Source organism: Mycteria americana, chromosome Z (genome assembly GCF_035582795.1).
Source record: "Mycteria americana isolate JAX WOST 10 ecotype Jacksonville Zoo and Gardens chromosome Z, USCA_MyAme_1.0, whole genome shotgun sequence".
NCBI lineage: Eukaryota > Metazoa > Chordata > Aves > Ciconiiformes > Ciconiidae > Mycteria > Mycteria americana.
Window position 1 is genome coordinate 28,994,562 of NC_134396.1, and position 13,753 is coordinate 29,008,314.

General features: G+C 37.2%; 1 protein-coding gene across 8 annotated transcripts in view; it reads right to left on the reverse strand.

Annotated features, from left to right (window-relative positions):
- The window catches only part of BNC2 (basonuclin zinc finger protein 2), a 353,515-nt gene that overhangs the window by 255,083 nt on the left and 84,679 nt on the right, over positions 1 to 13,753 (reverse strand). For 6 of the 8 annotated variants that reach the window (XM_075526344.1, XM_075526346.1, XM_075526341.1 and 3 more), the window contains exons 1-2: positions 5,294 to 5,477; positions 4,956 to 5,156 (exon numbers count right to left, since the gene is read on the reverse strand). In XM_075526344.1, coding sequence (XP_075382459.1) covers positions 4,956 to 5,156; positions 5,294 to 5,317 — 225 coding nt within the window. In that variant the 5' untranslated portion in view covers positions 5,318 to 5,477. Of the gene's footprint in view, positions 1 to 4,955; positions 5,157 to 5,293; positions 5,478 to 13,753 lie in introns of those variants that run through there. The other 2 variants (XM_075526342.1, XM_075526343.1) reach the window with 1 other exon arrangement.

Here is a 13,753-nt window from a genome sequence, read left to right on the forward strand (position 1 = left end):
TGAACCATTACAGGTCTAAACCATTTTTACCAAAATACCCAACAAAATTAAAGCAAGTGTCTGAAATGAGACAATGTAACCTGATAAAGCTTCTGAATTCATACTAGCACATGAACTTATTCACGAACAACAGAAAAAAATCCCACCTGGGGTCAGCTAATCTTTAAAATGGTGTGATAAAAATATATATATTAAATAAAATTACTATGTTTGCTGACGCTTACTGACAAAGGCGATTGTTAACTACCGTAAACTACAAAATGCTTTTTACCAATATTAATCTTCCTCCCAAAATGTTCATAATAAATCAATGTATGGAATTATAGCCTGTTGTCGAATTAAGTTTGAACTCTTTTTGCATGTACACCCATATTAAAAGAATAGTTATATGGTAGAGTAAAACAGTTAATTACTTAATAAATGTTAAAATTGCATACAACCTGTATGACCAGCAACCCAGGAACATTTAAAAAGCCTTCACCTTCAATCCATTAGACATTACACTACGCTCCTATTTTTAAATACTGGTTCAATAAACAGTTTATGTGCCTATGTCTACATCAATGTTAGGAACTATCAGATTGAAGAATACAAGTACAGCTCAAAACAGGCAGTGCACGTTGTATACAGTTTAATATTTCTAGCAATTTTAATGCATACTCCACATATTGTTAAGTATTATTTAGTTTTCCTTGGAATAAGCATGCATTTATGCAAGGAAAAAAAGTTGAATTTACTGTACCATATCTCTCATGAACAGACGCGTCTATATTAATATACATCATTGATTTCATTTTTAGTTTTCTTGGCTTCCCGCTCACCTATCTAGAAGTGATTTCTCTGGTGATAACTAACACATCATGCTAATGAGAGAATCTAATGTACAATAGAGAAATGTCACTACTAATAATATTTGCATGAAGTTAAATAAAGCAACTGTAAGAGAATGTCAGACAGTTGTTCTTTAATAAGATACAGTTACACAATGAAATTATGTTGTTAATTTTGTTACATCATTGAGTGAATCCTAAATTACTATATAATGACGCACAGATCCATTTATAATTCTGATATACTGCTTTTTCACTCTCGCATTGAAAAAAGCTTCTGGAAAGGCTATTACCTTTTTATCTGAAACGGATTAAACATACTTCTTTCTTAACAAAAAGGTACATGGCTCTGGCATTTTGTGTCACTGTGGGTTACAGCCATTTCTCTTACGGTCTCGTTTCTGAAATGACTTAAAAGTATTTTAGAACATTACAACCCTTAAGGTAACTGGATGAAGAAAAATGACATTTCTTATTCTGACAAATGCACAAAACATTTATGAAAGCAGACAATCACAAAAGCCTGCTTTTTTAAATCAATCAAATCCAGACCTTCTTTTCTGTTGTTAACAACTCCTTGCCAGAACTAGAATGGGCAGTGGGTGCCCTGGACTTAACCAGATGAGCATGGAAGAGAAGCCAAGGGTTTCTGCTCATTCTCGACCTGTCACTGATCAAAGTGACCCAAAGAAGCACTCCTTTTTAAAAGTTAAGATTTATGCCCTTTGAGGTTATCAGACATTCTTCTGTATACAGATTGGGATGACCCCTTTCAAGTGAATCACACACTTTTACATGGACAAAAGGTGCATAGGCAAAACAATGCAGTCAAGTGGTCATGTCATAAACTTCTCACAGGTAATTTAGGAGACTATTCCCCTTCTCCTCTCACCCCACCAAAATCTAAATTTGCTCTGGAATGTGGAGATGCCATTGTCTTGCACTCCCATTCTCTAAGAAAATAATCAAAAAATAAATACCATCATACTTGCTATTAATAGCCTAAACCTGTACAATCAACCCTAAATTTTCTAAGACACATAGAGTTCCTTGCCATAATGAAGTAGGTTTTCCTTTTATTCTGAGAAAAGTTATTCATTCCTATAGTATGCAAATAGCAGTGCAGTGTGAGTTGAGAGGTAAGAGGAGGGAGGGATCGCAAGGTTTTGTTTTGTTCTAAATCATTCTTCTTGCCATGCTCCAATCTTTGTACTAAAAACCTGCTTGAGATTAAGTTACAACTCCAAGGAAAAGTGATGGGGCTCGGGGTTTCTTTGCTTCTAAAAAACATGTGGAAAGCCAGCATTATACTTAGAAATTTAAAAAAGAAATGTCTCTAGCATTACTATGTATAGCTGGAAAAGTTTCATTAAACAGTTCTTTCAAACCATGCCAAACTTTGCTTGCAAGTTATGTACATTTCATAACTTCATGTTATTTGTGCTCATGAAAACAATTTTTCTTAAAGCATAGGAAAAATTTTAAAAATACTTACATTTCCAGAAGATGGATTGAAAATAATTAACAAACAAATGGATGAAAACAGGTAACAGAAAACAATACTCAAAATTTTAGTGATTTAGAAAGAAACATTGGCACTTAGACACAAATTTGCAGCTGCACTTGCACACAGTCTGTGCTTATAGCCTGCGCGAGCTAGCAAGTTATAACAGCCTTAACAAATCAGAAATATAAGACAAAATATTATCCTTAAAGAGGAGAGAAATGCATTTTGCAAAATAACTTACCCTCCTCTTAAGAGCATGATGAAAGCATATTTGGACTGAATATGTTTAGCACATGATAAACAAACAAACAAAATATGACAAGGAGATTAACACAGTACGCGAACGCGTTAAGTACAGACTTTTAAGAAATAAATCTGTTCGACATTACCACCTTTGCAGTGCTACTGTGTGTGTATTCCAATGGAAGGATACACACTGATGCAGTATCTACCACACATTTAGTCATTTAGTACATTACTTCTCTCTTTCTATACAGAATACAACATGACCACGCATGTTCAATAATGTACAAAATCCAGTTAATACTCAAGAATTAGCACATTAAAAATGCTATTTAAAAAAGGAAATAGAAACCAAACAGCCTAGCTTACGTGCATAAATGTTTAGCTTGGTCTAATGAGCTAGTTGTATCAAATTATTTGACCCCCTTACACATTGTGATGCTCTTTTATTTAGTTTTGTTTCCTTTCTTTGTCAGTGTTGAACATTTTCTAGTATTCCAGAGACCACAGAGGCTAAATCTGTTGAAAAAGGTCTAACACTAAACAGGCAATCTAATACTATCTATGTGGTTCAATCGTCATTTATCAATTGATCGTTATCTGGATCTAGTTATGTTAACTCTTTTGTGGCTGAAATGGAAAGAACCTTTTCTCCACCCCAAAATTTTAATCTCACTTCTTACTAAAAGAATACAGCAGTTAATTTGAATAACTGCTTTCCATGCTATTGCTCAATATGAATATAACCAAATATGTTATGTGTCACAGACATGCATACAGCTGATAAGGCTCGTAAGCAGTGCAGTAGCAGTTCACACTTCCTAGTGCCAAGCAGTGTTTTTGAAATGTGCATCTCTACCAGGAAATGAACTTTTTTACTTTCAAGAATGGGAAATTGAACAGAGTTGCTTATTTGCCTTATGTTGATTACATTCTATACCAGCATACTGTATCAGCAGTAATCAGGGTCCCTCTACAGGATATATCAAAATATTCCTTATTCAAATGCCTTCATCCTGTCCTGAGCTATACTGCTTAAACTGTTGTCCACAGACAACCGCTATTGGTTATTAACTATCTGCTTTGGAGTTTTCCTTGGCTTTAAAGGTTTTTTTTAATTAAATTACCGTTTTATGGCCAGTATTCAGGCATGCTTTGTTACTGTAAACTATAAAAACCTAATTACTTTCCCTCTCTCTTCTTACAGTACAACGCCTCTCAGGTAAATGAGTTCATTCATCTTGTGTCCAACATTAAATAAAAGTCTAGTATTAATATACAAATCATTTACTAACTTCTCTTTTGGCTAACACAATATTTCAATTATTATCAGTCAGTGTCAGACCATAATTGGAAACTAGTTTTCAGAAAGGCAAAACGTCCCCTGGTAGGGAGTCACCCTGTTAAAAACCTCCAGGTTGAACTTCCCTCCCCTGCTTGAGCCCCATCCAAGCTGAAAGTTTCTCCCTCTCTTTTTTTCTTTTCTTTCTTTTCCCTCCCTTCCCCCCCCCCCCCTTCCCTTCACCCAGAAGAGCCAAGCAATTGTGCAAGATTAGCTATAACACACAGGGCGCGTATCACCAAGTGCATGGTACAGAGACACTGGCTCCTGTGATTAATTATCAGTTATTACTGGCCTTGCAGTAACATTTTCGCTTTCCCGTCAGAACCGGCATACCAAGCTGCCTTAAACGCGGCCCCCGGTGAAGGAGCAGCTCTGGGGAGGACGCCAAGGCACAGCTCCGCGGAGAGGGGGAGAGGGAGAGGAGAGGGAGCGAGCGGGGAGAGGGAGCGGGAGAGGGACCCGAGGACTGGAACTGTCTCCTCTAACGACCCTCAGCTCCGTGCTGGCAGCAGCTCCAGCAGGACGGCTGGCCGCTCCTTCCCTCTGAATAAAACTGTGTTCTGCCACATGAAGTCAATTACGCCGCTCTGAGGGGCCCCCTAAATTTAGTATCAGTTTGATTTGGGGGCTTATGTACTCAGGAAGAATGAAAGGAGTTTTGCTGGGATAGCAGATACTTTTATTTATGGGACGGGGGGAGAGCGAGGGGAAAAAGACTGGAACAAAACAAAAGCAAACAAAGAAAGAAAAACAGTCTTACTACGAGCAAAGCTCTATTTGGAAACTTTAAAACAAATGCTTTGCTTTTACTTAAAGCTTTAATATTTTTTCCTCTTTTAAAAAGGAGCCCTTAGGGAAGCAATGAAGTAACCATGCACATTCCAATGACATAGTTATGACAGTTCAGAGGCTAACTATGTAGTGATGAATGAAACAAAAATGAAACGTGGAAAGAAAGAGAAAAAGGAGGAGGAAAAAAAAAAAAAGAGCACAAAAATGCCACGTTTTAAAATAAACGAAAGTAACATACCTGTTGGGACATTCTGAATAAGAGGTTAGTGTCAGTGTTCTGCCATGTCCCCATGAAACCAGAGTCGGTCGCTGCCGTTCTTGTTCCGAACTGCATGGAGTTGTCAGTGCAGGAGTCTCTTAAAGTCAAGTCTCTTGCCCTCTTTCGCTCTCTGTGTCTCTGTGTGTGTCTGTCTCTCACATCCACTTCTGCCTCTTCTGACTGAAAAGTGAAGGTGGATTTTTTGAGCCTCTTGGCAGCCAGTAGCAGGAGTGTAGTGTAGTTAAGAAGCTAGCTGCACTGTGCGTTTCATTTGGGAAGGGGGGATTCAGGGGAGAGGGTCAGAGCTTCTTTCGCACCTTCAGCACAGATACCCCTATCATTTATGCATAGATTGTGACTCCCCAAGCTCGCCTTTGCTCAGTTTAACAGCTGCCTGTCAGGTGTGCATGCAGCACTAAGGAGACCCAACCATCAGCTTCAAACTCTCAGCCACTGGATGTCATTGGATAGCAGAGCAAAGAGTCAACTGCACTGCTCCACTGTCAGGCACCAAATGACATCCTGCACTAACCCTTCAGTCTACAGATACACAGATACACACACACGCACATTCTCTCTAAGTAGCACAATGATCAGAGTGAACTGGGAGAAAGAAAAGGCTGTGGCCCTTTCCCTGTCTTTCTCTGTTTTTCCTCAACAATGCTGTCAAGTACAGCATGTAGTATCTGACACTTGCCTACCACACAGGATTAGCAAACCTTAAAAAAAAAAAGGAAAGGGAAAAAGCAAGCGAGCAAGCAATTACTCTTAAATACACCCAATATTCACTCAGAAGTAAAATATAAAAGTTGGCCTGGTTATTTTCTAAATATTAGTCAGACAAGAATTGTGGGATAGTCGGTTCCTATCCCAAATAAAACTCTTACCAAAGAGGGGAAAAAAGACATGATCCAACTCCTTTTGAAATAAAACCAGAAAGTCACATGCACATTTCATCTCTCACACCCCTCTCTTCCCTTGCCCACTGCTAAGTGTCTTAAGCAGCATCGTGAGCGAGAAAGGACAGAAAAATGAAAAAGCTAGCCCTTTCTTCCCCTCCCCCAAAAGATCAAAAGTAGTTTTTTGTTTTGTTTTGTTTTTTTAAGTAGCTGGTTGAAGCAGATACAATACACCTTTCAAATCGTAAAGAACAAAGAAATGAATCACAGCAGAAAAGAAGCCAGTCCCACACAGTTAAAAAGTAACGCAAAAGAAACAGTATTTTGCCTTTAAAATCTTTCTTCTGTACTTAAGGTACAGTACTGTATATCAGGATAAATAATACTACTACAATACTGGTTTTAATTACTATGGGTTTTTTAAGTGAATCTTATATGAAAAATTCTCTTACCCACTTCATCCTTTACATACAGACAACAAATCATAACTGCAAACAAACTTCATAAATGTAAAACAAAATTCATGCAATCTCATAAAAAACTGGCCAGAGTATTAAAAAAAAAAAAAAGCCCAACAAAAAAACAAACTATCCTTTCCAACATAAGGAACATTCATCTTCTAATAAAATCTACAAATTTAGGAGGACAAATGTACCACTCACTGCTTTTTTCTTAACTCAGGAATAACAATAAACCTCACTCTCTGAAACAACAAAAGAAACAGAAGAGAGCTTCAGTGGCAGCTCTGTGTCATTAGTGTGCAATGAGAAAAGATGAGAAGATGTACACTATGTTGACACAAATGTGCCTTCCCCTCTAGACCCTACATCTCTTGAAAGCTTTTCTGTTAAACTTTCCTCCAGTTCAGCACCATTAAGTACAAAAAAAAGTCTCAAAAGCAGCAAATTCAATATCCAAGAAGAAACAAGCAAGAACCCCAAGAACTGTTGCCTTAAAATATATTAAGTCCACCTGTGGTCAATAAAAATATTCTCTACTGGGGAGGGGAGAATGACACTTAGGAGTCAATTGTGCCAACAGTGGCTGTACCTTTACAGCTAGCTATTAGCCCCTCAAACTCCCTCTAAAATTTGCCAGCCTCTTCATTTCTGAAGTGGCACTCAGTGCCTCAGTCAAGCTGCATGCTCAGCTCCTGACCTTCCCACTAATGGCTGTTATTTGTGGGAGGCTTAAGGACACTGTCAATAGCAAGCTTCCTCCTCTCTTCTCCTTTCTGCATCTCTTGCGTGCTCTCGCTCGCTGTCTTTATCTCCACCTCTTACCCCCCCCCCCGTTCTTTCTCCTGTCCTGCAGTCCTCTCCTCTCCCAGAGAATAAAAAAACACCCGCACACACACATGCATGCACACACGCACGCACGCGCATGCACGCACGCACACACACACACACACACACACACACAAAATCAACTGGCATGCAGCAGCAAGCACCTGCAGTAATAGACTCTTTTATTAAAACTGTTATTCTGCAAGACTTGAAATTCCCGGTGGACCGGGCCATGTCAAAGCCGATATAATTAACTAGAGGCTCAGCAACGGATCAATTACCAGACAAGCAAGTGATAGTGAAATCAATGAAAGATCATCAGCCACATTATCAGTGTTGCAACTCATTAGGGTAAAACTGAGAAATGTGCTCAAAGCGAGCCCAAGCAAGGTGGCATTACAAAACAAAGGGCTAATTTGGAGACCCTGCTGTGAACAATCTGTAACAGAATTAGCCTTTTTTTCCCCTAAACTGCAGAGCTCAGTAACTAAATGTGACAGACTGAGAGAAGCAGTTTATTAAGACACCAACTCCAAGTTTATTTAGTTCATAAACTCTCTCCTAGAAAATCAATACAGTCTGTACAGGGTTATTAGGCTGACTAGCTAATACATCCAAATCTGGTCTTCCCAAGCAGAAATCTTGGCCAGAACGCTACAACCTTACATGAAATCTAAGCACATTCAGATCACTGTATCAAAGGAAGACTATCATTTAATTGTCAAATGCGTGACTTCTACATCACAGCTTCAGAACATTTTTAAAGAAAGAAATATTTCCCCCTCGCTAAGTAACATGACAGAAAAGAAATAAAATTTAGTCTGCCAGTTCCAGCCCAGCTCGGGTCGTCCTTAAATTTACGGCGCCTACGTAGCATCTCGTTTGGCACAATAATGCCAGCATATAAAACCAAGAAAACAAAATACTTACTGAATTTCAAACAGGGATATGAAAAGTAGTAGTCACTAAGGAGATAAAAGTAATAATTGCAGGAAAAATACAACAGAAGTACACCTCCTACAGTAGCAGATTAAACCTCCTCTAACTGTACAGCAATATGGGGAAAAAAAAAAGAAACAAAAAAGAAACAAAACTGACATGAAATTTAGCAAAAATTGTAATGATCAGAATCCAGGCTTAGAACCCGGTACTTCCCTTTGTAATCTATTGCTCTCTGCTTATTGCTATAATTCCTTTGGAGGCAGAAATATTCTTCGAATCATCTGTGGGAAGCACAGGAACTACTTGTTAGTATACAAGTTTGGCACAAACTGAGTTGAACAGTATTTTTTCTCTCCCCTTTGGCTAACTCATATGAGAATCAGAAACAGTATAGACAAGGTAAGGGCTCTAACAGCATTTAAAGCAAATCCTTTTAAAAGCATTAAAAAAATCTCATTTTCAATAGATTTTTAATCAGGAATATGTTCTGCAAGTATTTTACTGCTATCCAATGGCATTTGTGCTGAAAGATAAAAGGATCTGTGAAATTATTTTACATTTTCAGCTCCTGGGAATACCCGGGTGCTGAATAGAAGAGGTGGCTACAGAATCCAGGTTCTAATGGAACTTAAAACACAGTGCAGTTGCAGTTGTCTACTTGTGTTTTTGAGAATTTTACGTGCTTTGTGAACTGTACGTGAGGTTAGATTTTTTTTCTTTCTTTTCATTTTAACTAATACTTATTACTTACTATCAACGACAATTGCATTACGTGTGTGGCTTTGATAATCTTTTAAAACTATAACATTGTTGATTTCATCTCTCCTCTTAAAACTACCAATACAGAAATGCACCATATGGCAAGAAAGGATAGGAAAGGTGATTACAGAAAGCCCAGGCGATGCCAATAAGAAAATCTAGCCAGCAGAATGTGCTTTATAATGTAAACCTATCTTATTTCTTCTAAATTCCATTATTCTGATCATTTAAGTGTTAATTAGTTCAGTCAAAGGGTTAATGCAAATAGTTCAAAATGACTAAACATTGAAAAAATATTTTCTTCTTTTTGTTCCAATTATTCTGTATTATTAATTAAGCTGTTAAAACATGCAACAGTTACTATCTTTTTAATGTTCAATAATATGTAAACTCTTTAAAGAGATTTTTGTTCCACGTCTCTGCTTTAGATATTAATCAAGAAAATAATTACAGAGGAATTTACTAAAAAAAAAATCTACATGCATATAACTATGTACTGTACATGTACGTTCAACGAGGTCCAATTAGTTGGAAAGAATTTGCATTTCAGTTAGTATGAGCTAACAAGACTGTAGGGAGACAATGCAATTCTACTAGCAGGGCAAGAAAGAATGGTGTTTTTCTGTAAGCATTAATTCCCATAACTGATCATTTTAAAATGTTACTGATCTTTACAGTATTTGTTTTTCAAACATCTAGGAGTTCAGTATAAATGTTTATATTAACTGTACATGCAGCAGTGTCCCCAAGACTACTCCTGGGGAAAAAAAAACGATAAAACAGTGAGCATAGATTTATTATTTCTGTTGATTTAGTATTTACTTTTCTATCTAATGATAATAATGATAATCAATCGATTATTCTAAAGGAGCATTCCTTACATTTGGTGTTCATTCCCAGGACTCATTAAAGGTACTGGGAAAAGATTCAGAAAATCTTTATGTCATTTTATGCAAATGTTCCAATTTTCAATAGTAATGATATATACACACGACATACACAGTTGGTGATCTCATATCTGTATACATAGTTTTCCTGAATCTCTGTACCCTCGACTGACTTACAGTACCTGTAACTCCCAGAGTTCATTTTGCTACTGATATTAACAGTTTCTGTAATTTGTAATGACAGTAAACTGGCCTTTGCTCTTCCCTTATTCACTATTCATTTCTAGGCTTGGTTAAGTAGATAGCTGGGTTAAAGATCAGTGGGTTTTCATGTGACACATTCTGGTATTCATCTAATAGCTTGTCAGGACAAAACTGTCCCTGTTTTTGCCAAAATAATGAAAATGGTCCTCCACATCGCATGACAATCAGCCCTTGCTTGTGCTGAAACAACCAAGATTATGTAATTGAGTTGTTTTAAAGACATTTTGTAACTGAGTATTCAATCCTGCCTCCAAAAAAGTATATATTTCACCAAGTAAGAGAGAATTCTTCTATTTGGTGTTACAATAATGTGTGAGCAGGGACTGCAACGACCATGCTTACACTTTATCCACGGATAACAACAAAGTTGTGAATTGTGTCCTACCAGGAATATAATCTCATACTTGAAAATTATGCAAAGCCATCTTGATGGTCATATTCAGAGAGGTGGTGATTCTACTGTGGAAATGTCGTTCCTTCTCATCCCCTTCTCCCTAAGAATTATGTAAGGGACTCGCTCTGCAACATCTGTTAGACTCTATGAAATGTTAACAGATGTCTAAAATGAAAAAAAGGGGGCGGGGGGTGATTAATAAAGGAAACCTCCTCTGAACAGATAATCCACCCAAATTTCCATATCCTAAAGAAAAAAAATTGGCAGCACTGTATTTTCTCTGAAACCTGTCATCCTTACTTTGTAAAACATTTTTGTGTGAGTTTTAATAGGTAACTTCTGACTTATAACCAAAATGCATAGGACTGATTATGTCATCATGCAACAATGAGACTGAATACTTTTTAGCCCCCTGTGTTCGAAATGTCCTTGCTGAATCCTTCTTCTCTATCTTATCAACAGTATTGTGCATTTAGGAATCTGTTTTTCACTTTGATGTGTATGCCTAATTCACACAGATTCTGGAAGTGTCCACATCTATATTTTACATCTTTTTTTTTTTTTTTGAAGAATTTTCAGGTCAAAAGTGCTTAGTATCCAGATCTTCAGACAACTGAAGCATGGCAGAACTTTTCAACATCAATAAAGTTTTCACTTATAATTAAAAATCGTATTTTCAAACCCTAGCCTACTCTGAGTTGGTTATTTATCCTTTTTTAGACATATTTAATTTCTTTCCCATTACACATTAGGTGACGTGACAGGACTTTTGTCCTCAAAGAAAACTTTTGATTATGAGTCTGAAAGTGTACGTTCCTGTTACGAAAGCTTCAGTTCCTAGCAAGCGTCACACTGCAAGTGATCCTAATCACAACTTTGCCAAACTATGTATCAGCACCCGATACCACAAAACCCTTACAAAGACTGCTGTGACACAACACTAGCAAAAAGTAAGGTGAAAACTGTGACCTATTGCCTGCAGATAAAAACGTCATCAGAGATCGTCAGGATTTTGGTCACTCAGCCACCATGTTTTAACAAGTTAGAGAAACAGAAGAACAGTCAAAGCACAAAAAGTAAGCACACAGACAAGACAATGGCATCCATATATGCTGTCCTTCAGTATTTAACATGATCACAGTGTGAATGTTGGCAGAGATGCCCACTTGCAGGTTTGGGGGATGAACATGAACATGGAGGATATTACACAAACTACAGGAAAGTTCTTGTCAGTTGTAGGTGATGAATAATATACACTCTTTTCTTGTTTTGCTTTTGTTGTGTTTTTTTGTTTGTTATTTAAACAAGCCAATACTGGGAGTTCAGGTCACCTGAAATTCCTTTTTACAGGGGAAATCACATCTATGCTTGTCGACCTACTCTGTAAGGGAGATAGGTCAAATATACTAATTTGCCTGCTCAACAACAGAGGAGTACAAAAATGAAGCAGAGAGAATCACAGAATCATGATTAGAGTGGATACACATATATATATAAGACAAAAAGCAGGTGAAATGGAGGATGCAGAAGGTTATAAAAACAGCTAACTTGATAAAAACCTTGTAAAAACACAACCTAATGCCAAGTAATAGCAGTTTGTTGATTGTGCCCATTAAATTTTCTAAGTAATTACTTGCTGTTTAAAAGGTATTCTACACCTTGGCATTTAACTAGTAATAACCACTACATACATGTGGATAATACACTAAACTAAAAAAGTTTCTGCACTCACAAGAATTTTACATGCCTAGCAAAAATTTGGTGCAAACCCCTTAATTTGCAGACAGGTAATCAGGGCAGCTCATTCTGCACATGTGGCACAGTTTCACATCAAGTCTTCATTTCACATCTGTGTTTGTGTCAGTGCCCTTTTTTGACACAAAACTATTTATTTATTACTTAATTGTTTACACCAAAGGGTAAAAGATAACCATGTTAAGGTATGAGAATCTGATTCAAAGCACAGTAGACAAAACAAGCTCCAAGAGACTTTGATTTAAACTGTGCATCTAATGAAGTGTCTGTATGGCCCACCACTGAAATAATAGTGGGATTCAGATATTCTGTTTTGATTTACAAGGAATTAAAAAGGACAGAGGGCACCTGACATGCCATATAATATAGGAAGATGCATAACACAAAAATGAATGTATTTCACTTTTAAAATAAAATATTTCAAAATCAGTTGTATCTGCTGAGACATATGTTCAGGATTCAACAGAAATAGTAGCAACCTCACAGCAACTGTTAAAATAACAATGCAACAACCCAATTTGTGTAAGTCATAGACAAATAGAATTCAAACACTTTGATCTAAAAAACCCCACATTTACACGTGTTTACATCTGCAGATTATCACTATACTATTATACAGGTGTACTACTGTATTACAGCATCTTTCAGCTATTGATTATCTGGGGTTAAGCAAAGTTTATATTTCTAATATACTATTAAACTCAGCAAGTTTTGTTGTTCTTTTCTGAAAAACATCCTAAAACTGTGGAAATTGTCTGCTGGACACTAGTTTAGTACAAGACCTTTACCGAGCAATTAATCCTCTGGTAGTTAATTTCATTATTCTCATTCTTTTAGTAAACTGTCTCCATAACAAGCAAGGTCTTTGGATCCCACAACAGCCTGAAGGGTTTAAGTGTAGGCTAAGCTTATGATCTAATTATTCGATAATATAATCTATTGTGCCACTTCCTATTAACAATTATTTGGTGTCTAAAACATAAGTCTGTCATAATTAAATAACTAAACTGACCTAAATATCCTGGTGGTTTATGGAACAGCTGAATTTTAGATGGCTGAAAAGACACTTCATGCACAAATGCAAGACTGAATTAAGAGCAGCTATGTTTTTCTAATTACTGACTCATTCACAGTACACAGAATTGCCTGAACTGCCCAGTTGTCCTACCAGCTCTCTGGACAATTAGGAAAAGCTGCATTAGCAAGAACTCAGCAGTCTCTGTCTCACTTCTCTCTGGAGGACCGGGGAAATGATGAGCTCCATCACCTGGCCAGCAGTAGCAGCAGCCACAAAGTCACCTCAGGGACTTGGACAAAGAGATTCATCTGCAGCCTTGGCAGCGACTAAAGTATGCCTCACTAACAGACAGTCATACGACCACACACTGGCACAAAGTCCTTTCATTAAGAGCTGTTGTCTAAGTGACCTGTCACAGAGTTTCATAAAGCAGCATTAATACTGTGGGCCAAAATGAGATTGATCTTTGAGCTTCGTGGTCTCCTGTTGACAACAGTGCATTATAAAACCAATACTAAATACTTTATAAACAGGTCTCCCTCCAGTGTATTAGAGGAACAGTGCATATTTCAT